The sequence below is a fragment of the Crocodylus porosus genome, unplaced genomic scaffold (genome assembly GCF_001723895.1).
Source record: "Crocodylus porosus isolate Cpor-Errol unplaced genomic scaffold, CroPor_comp1, whole genome shotgun sequence".
Taxonomy (NCBI): domain Eukaryota; kingdom Metazoa; phylum Chordata; order Crocodylia; family Crocodylidae; genus Crocodylus; species Crocodylus porosus.
Window position 1 is genome coordinate 95,536,775 of NW_017728947.1, and position 7,378 is coordinate 95,544,152.

At 35.9% G+C, this 7,378-nt stretch overlaps 1 protein-coding gene across 1 annotated transcript in view; it reads right to left on the reverse strand.

Moving 5' to 3' along the window:
* Positions 1-7,378, reverse strand: part of SETD3 (SET domain containing 3) — a 76,902-nt gene that overhangs the window by 18,076 nt on the left and 51,448 nt on the right. Inside the window, exons 7-8 of the mRNA XM_019552490.1 lie at positions 3,066-3,124; positions 1,898-2,012 (exon numbers count right to left, since the gene is read on the reverse strand). Of these exons, the coding sequence (XP_019408035.1) occupies positions 1,898-2,012; positions 3,066-3,124 (174 nt within the window). The remainder of the gene's footprint in view (positions 1-1,897; positions 2,013-3,065; positions 3,125-7,378) is intronic.

A 7,378-nucleotide genomic window follows, 5' to 3' on the forward strand; every position in this document is an offset into this window, starting at 1 on the left:
ACCTGAAAGAGCATTTCATTATCAAGCTGCTAAAAAAGGGAACTGTGGGACAGAGCAAGAATAGGGATATTATAGCTGATTGACTGAAGTGGCATTTCAGTACCATCTTTGGAACAGACAATGGAGGATGAAAACCCATCTTTTTCCTTACTTTCATGCAAGTGAGTCAAATAGTCACTTAATGCTTTTTTATCAGGATGGACCATAATCAGAGCAGAGAGGTAAAGACCTACTCATTTCTATTATGAAAATACAAAGTAGAGGTGTAAGAGTAAGCTTGGCAAATATACTTTTTCCTTCTGCTGGGTATTTAAGCAGTCTACATTTTTAATGAAAAGAAAATGAACAATGAACAGCTTTTTTTTTTGGTCAATGGTTAACAAAATTCAGTCCCCTCTATACCACTTTTGAACTAGATCCTGTGGAAAACAGTAAAAAAATGAAAGTGACTGTGTATGCATACTACCTTCGTTGTCTAGGTTTAAATGTATTCTCTCTCTCTCTCTCTCCCCTCCTGCTAGGGTAAATTTCTTAAAAGACAAAAGTATTGCTGAGTCACCTTCCATGCTCTGAGAGCTTTGGGTTCCACAGGATGGCGTCACAGAAAGTAGCTTAAAAGTTTATTGCAATAAGGTACACTGCAGTAAGCCTCTCCCACCACAACTTTAAAAGTGGGATAAATGTTTCACCTGCCCAGATTCTCAAATGGCTGGTTGACGGAGGCAGTGAAGTTTGTGGGAGACACCTTTTACTTGACCAACTGTCTAGCTGGAAAGGACAGACATGTTTTCAAGTATCATTGCTCCCTTTCTTGCATTCTTCCTGGACCATCATGGCAACATTACATTAATATTACTGCAACATAAGCTAACAGAGATATGCAAACTACTACTTCAGTCTGCTTCCCTAGGTTCTACTTATGCCAATACACTGTCCTGTCATCCAGATCTACACTTTCTTACTGGACTTTATTACATGAATAGAGAAGACCAAGTCACATTTATTGCTGTTTACATCAAGTTATTCAACCCACTAAATAATGCAAAATCAAGTATGCATTCTTTAGCAGACAGAAGCTTTATGATCAACTGACTGCTGGTAGACTATCCTTTTGTGGACTTCCATTTTCCTCAATTCATGCATTAACCAACCATTTTGTGAAGCTGAGACATGGTCCTCTATAAGCTGGTAAAAATTCATGAGACAAATATGTCAGTAGGTCTGACTTTCTATATACACATCACCTTTTAAATGTTTAATATGCCCTAAAGTCGTATTTTAGCTTTTTTTCTTTGATGTGCTAACAGATAAACCGATTTTGTTGAAGTATGCTCTGCTCTTGTCATTGCTACCTCCATAACAAGGCTCTTTGGGCATGGTTAGAGAGCAGGCAGCACTGCTTAGCTTCAAATTTCTATCCTCTTTCCCTAGTGGTACCCAGGGCAGAGTGGCTTTGAGAGACAACCTCCATCAATCTGTTTTCATATTCTCAATATAAAATGCATCTAGTCTTGTGGATACCATGGGCAGAATTACCAGAAACAAAACTGTGTATGCGTGAAAATGAGAAATACTCAAATTTGACAGGAAAGATGTCTTCCCATAACTGATAATTCTCTCAAAGCTATTTACTTCTTAAACTTACCTAAGAAAAAAGTAACTATACACCTTGTTTACAATTATATCTAAAAGATACTTAATCATGAGAAAGTGAAACTGCTATGTCAAGAACTTTAAATTATTAGATTTCTTTAGAAAAGTCAGCTTTTGAGTCAGCTGGAAAGATGGAAGCCCAATTTTAAGAACCATAATGAAAAGCAACATTAAAATACACTACTGAAATTCCTTAGTATATTAAAGTTATATTATTTCCTAATCACACCAAAGAAATCCTTACCAGACCATTGGTATGATTACACATGTCCCATAAAGGAATCAGAGCCAGGGTAACTCGAGAACCATCTTCAGTTGGTATCTGATTTTGTCGTGTCATAACAGAGGAAACTGCCCATCTGCAAAGAAAAAAAAAAACTTCAAGAAGTCATTATTTAAACCTGGCCAGCTAATAAGACACAATCCAGTCTCAAACAATGGTTTAGAACAGAGGTAGGCCAGAAGCAGCCCGCCAGGCCATTCTATCTGGCCTGCAGGGCCCCTAAAAAATTTAGAAAATTAATATTAAATCTGCCCTGAGCTGCTTGTCATGCGGCCCTCGATGGCTTGCCAAAACTCAGTAAATGGCCCTCTGCCCAAAATAACTGCCCACCCATGGTTTAGAATGATCAACGTGAGAAGCTTCCTCCTCATGAAAAAGCAGCATTCAGATCTCCACTTAAACATTTTTTAAACTGTGCATTTCCAAATAACACAAAATATTAGAATTTTCTAGGTACTACACTTCAGTCAACTAACTGCACCATAAAAATGATCTGAGGAACTAGAAAGCTGAACAGTAAATTACTTCTGTACACTTTATTACTCATATTTTGATCAACCTGACACTTAAATTGGCCTCCCCCCACTGGAAGAGGCACACTGTGGAGACACCATCCCAAAGTAGTGATTAAAACACAAAAGGGATACAAGGTCTCTAGGAAAGTTCGTGAATCTTTATTATTTATGGTATTTTACCATTTAATTCAACTCAAGTACCTTGAACCTCACCTCAACCCCACAATTTCTGACACCTCCAAGAGATACTCAGACTTCACATGTACAGCACAAGTTCTCCAGATCTCATACCAACTATAACCTTTTGGGAAATATGTGCACAAAGCCATTGGTAAATGTTCTTACACTGTGGATTAACGCACTTTATTTACTGCACGTGAGGCTCTTATGTTCCATTTGCTTAAATTAACTATTTTTCCCCACAACAGATTTCTTTGCAACTATTAAAACATACACGCTTATTCACTGTGCCTTTTGGCATTTCTCAAAAAAAGTATAGCAATATGATATACACAGATATTTTAAATGGTAACAGTAGGGTTCCCACACATATACCCAACAAAGCATCTCAGTTTTCAGGACCTTGAGATTCACTTAAAAAATTGCAAACCAACCTGTAGTCATCATAAGTGAAAGAATCCTTTAAAGGCAGTTTGCTGGCATTAGGATGGGTCTGGAAAATAGAAGTTTAAAAAAAAAAAAAAAAAAAAAAGGTGAAAAGAGAAAAAAAAAAATCAGAAATCAGTCTGCAGAATTTCATTATTTAGCTGCCTAACAGATCCTAACAAGAGCCAAATGAAGCAGGAGGCGTCCAGCCGCGCTACAGAGGGATCATCATGCTATTATGCTCTCATACATCACTGTCAACTTAATTTGTTGTGCCCAGCAGCCGCCATAAATCTGTTTCTTCATATTTCAAGACTGGAACCCACAGACACCACACAAAAATAAAAATTTAAGGTAGACTGACTCTGAGAAGGTAGAAAAATCAACCACAGAAAACCTAAGACAAAAATAAATTAGGTTTCACCAAATTTTACAATTCTTGTATTTCGCATATGTAGGATGAATTTCTAAATCTTCCTTCCCTCCCATAAAAGGTTTATTTGCAGAGAGTATACTACACTTCAGAAATCTCAACTACTGATGTTTTTTGGGTGCCTTACACATATTAGTTGCTTGCTGCATTAAACTCATCTGTACACAAACACATATCTAGAAGAAAGATTCCAATTTCTTTCAGAAACATCCAAAATACAGTAATTTAATGTATCATAAACATTCTAAAAATCTGGCTCTCAAGAGACTTTAAAACTTTGTTCCAATTAACAAATGGAAAACTATAACAGCATAATTTTAATCTTCAGTTTCAATTAAGTATGATGGGTAGATTGCAGTAAGTGATCAAATGAACAAATGGTTATTTCTAAAGATACAAATGAATTTTTGCTTGGCTGTATCTTTGCAACAGTGTTAATGCATGAAGCTCCATGTAGTATGCAGTTTTTACTCTTGATGCATTAGCATCACAAGTGCATGGTAATTTATCATCTCTCACTGTAATGTACTTTCTGGCACTGTGTGCAGGACAGTAGGGGATGAGGTAAAAGTGGCTCAAACCGTAAATCAATTAGAAAACAAAAGCTTGTGCTCAGTGCGCAATTTTAGGCAAATTATATATTACAAAAGACTGCCAATTGGGTGTTAGGTCCCAGGTGTCTGCTCTCCCCAATCCCTATAGTTAACCCTTCGGATGGACTGTCTCTGAAATGGGTAATATTTTTAAGGAAAAAAAGTTAGTTAAAACAAATCCTATTGTTAAATTCCACATTTGGGTGGGATTTTTGTGGACATTGAACAATGTGGATATTGCGTTACAGATTCCAACTTAACTGGATATTTTACAAAAAATGACTTTTTCCTGAGAAAAGCATTAACACAGTATTTAATCACAGGCAGCATACTTCAGGAGACAGGTTATATCCAGTCAGCCAATACCAGAGTTAGAATATTGTAACAATTGAAATGATATACATTTGTTTACAATTCTACAGTGCCTAAATTATATTATCCTTTATGGCAACATAATTTCGATTTTGATTACCAAGAGATAGTCTTAAAAAAAATTAAAATTGGTATAATGAACTAAGCATCCAAGAAAGCTGTTATTCACAAGTGGATTAAAGATATTAACCAAGTAAGTTTCAATTTAAAAGTATTGCCTTAGAACATTCATGTCTTGTTCTATTATTAACTATTAATTATCACAGTCCTAAAACTTATTCTGTGCCTGGAAAGATTAAAGAAAAATTTCTGTGAACAGAGAAACACCTGAAAACTTCTGATTAATTATTTTTCCCTTTATATTCAATCCATATATATTTAAGCTATCTAGAAACAAGTCTTCCCTTCTCAACTGCTCACAAAATTGTGTTTCCTGGTTGCACAAAGAATTTTGCTTTTGCAAAACCACATACTTTTTCAACAACTGTCATATTGATGTTAGCTTCAGTTTTGTGTTTCAGGTTCACTGGGCAAGATGCTGTAAGTGTAGCACTGATGCCACCTACTGGTACTGAAGCAGAGTAGTCACCAATGCTACAAATTATATTATTAGATTTTTTCCAAGTGAACTTGAGTGGAAGTCACATCACAGCCATGCAAGGCCAGCATCCTTCCAAACTTTCTTCCTTCAAATCAAAATTCCTTACTTCTGAATGAAAACGAAGCTTTTTTACATTACAATCATTGTCAGAGGGACTAAAGTCCTTACCTTTAAGGAGTTAAGAATTAACTTAAGTAGATAAAATCAATGGAAAGCATTTGTCTTCCTTGTATAGGTTTCCCTCGCTTTATGTGGGTTCTGTACGTGTGAATTCGCTCTTATGCAATGACCCTTTTTATACTAAAAATTCATTATATGCGAGGTAAATTCACTTAGGTGATTCACTTATGTGTGGTGGAAGCCCGCAGTCAGCTGCTTTGTGCTGTGCATTGTAGGAGTGACACACACCAAAATATAGTCTGTGTGGATCTGTGCTCCTTGGTCATGGTCTGTGACGTGTTTCTGTAGTTGCCATCCCCATTACAATAGTGCCTTGTGCTTGTGTGTACTGTCTGCTGTTGGTGAGTACCAAAATTGTTTTGTAAATGTGGTAGAAATGGTCTGGGGGTCAGCAGTCAATGTCTTGGAACGTATCCCTATTTGTTACAGTGTAAAGTGGGTTCCCTTTATGCAAATTCAAGTGATTCACCATTTTCCAGGAATGCAGGTACAGCATAAAGCAAGGAAAACCTGTATACCTAATTCTTACAAGAGACTTCTTTTCCCCACCAAAACAAGTGCCAGACAGCATGAATAACAGTATTAAAACAGCCGTTTTCAATTGTCAGAAGATACTAAGAAGTTAAAACGCTTAATAAAGTCGGATTGTTCAAATTTTCTTTTCAAGTGAAAAAATGTGCCCTCAGACGTTAATTGAACACACTAAAGTACATGTAACTTATGTACATTTATTACACAGAAAGCAACTATGCCCGTGTGCCTGAATGATAACCTAGAATGAGCATCTATTACTGACAACAAGAGAGTACTTCACCTTTACCCCAAGTGAAAATTAGTATTAAATTTTGCTGGAGTAGTTTGCGTGACAGAATTTTGACAACAATGAACTACACTGAAGCCACTGGCTCATTTCACACAGGCAGCTGAACCACCAGCAGCAACTTCCAGTAACTATAAAAAGGAGTTCTCATTTCAACATGTGAGGTATATGTGAAGGCTCTATATTCCATTAAACTCTCAATGTCCCTCCTCATTTGTTGAGATTATAGACCACTGTTTCTTAACATAGTTAAACTTATTTTATATGGGCAAAGGGCAAGATGATACTGTCTCACAGTAAAAGATGCAAGACCAAATAAAATTATAAATACACAGTTACCATATTTATAACACTTTCCACAACACAATATCACAGTAACTATTTTAAAGTAGTTAAAATATACTTAGTCAGCACATCTGGTCATATTAAATTTCTGCCCCAAACTATTTTAGAATATAACTTAAAACCAACTCTATAGATTACAAGACCAAAAAAAAACAATATTCTGATTAAAAAATTGATTTAGCATGCAGCTTCTCTTTATAGTCCCTTGGTAAAAATGAAATCTCCCTAACAAACACTTAATAAAACCTGTCAATATATCTAGAAAGAAAAATGACACAAATGCATTAAGTATTAAATACCCTTGGAAAAAGTCACATATTCCATGAATTTTTGATGTACTATCTTGACATTAATGTAAAACCTTGATATTTATAATTGACAGATATTTAATAAAGTATAGAAGATGGCTGCTGCATAGCATGCAAATTCTTCAGGTTGATCAGAAAAAAACCTAACACACAGACATGTATTTAAACTAAACAAACACTTAATAAGGAACAAAATCAGATCCAGCTACTGCAGACTCATGCAGCCAGACCTTTATGCATCAACTATAAAATGAGGCATTTGGCATTACACACACCCTAATTCAAACTAATCAAGCCTGTGAAACAGCTTTGAATAGCTTTAAAAAGTTGGCTTTGTTTTAATTTAAAATGGGAACAAGAAGATGTGAATATTCTTCATTTAAATAAAGGCCCTGACATTCTACTGAAAGAATCAGAAGAAAAAAGCAATATTTAACTAAAAGTTATTTACCCTTTTGTGAAAATACTGTCAGAGTTGGCAATTGGGGTGACAGCCACAGCAAAAAGGGGTGGTGTACAGTCATCCACTGGGTGCTAAATTCACGCTTCCTCATAATGCTGTTTGGCCTAACAACCCTATTTCCCCCTTCAAAATTCCAAGCCACACTTTGAGACAGCTGAAAGATGTCTCAAAATAACTAGAAAAATTAAAAGGTAGCAGTGATTGCT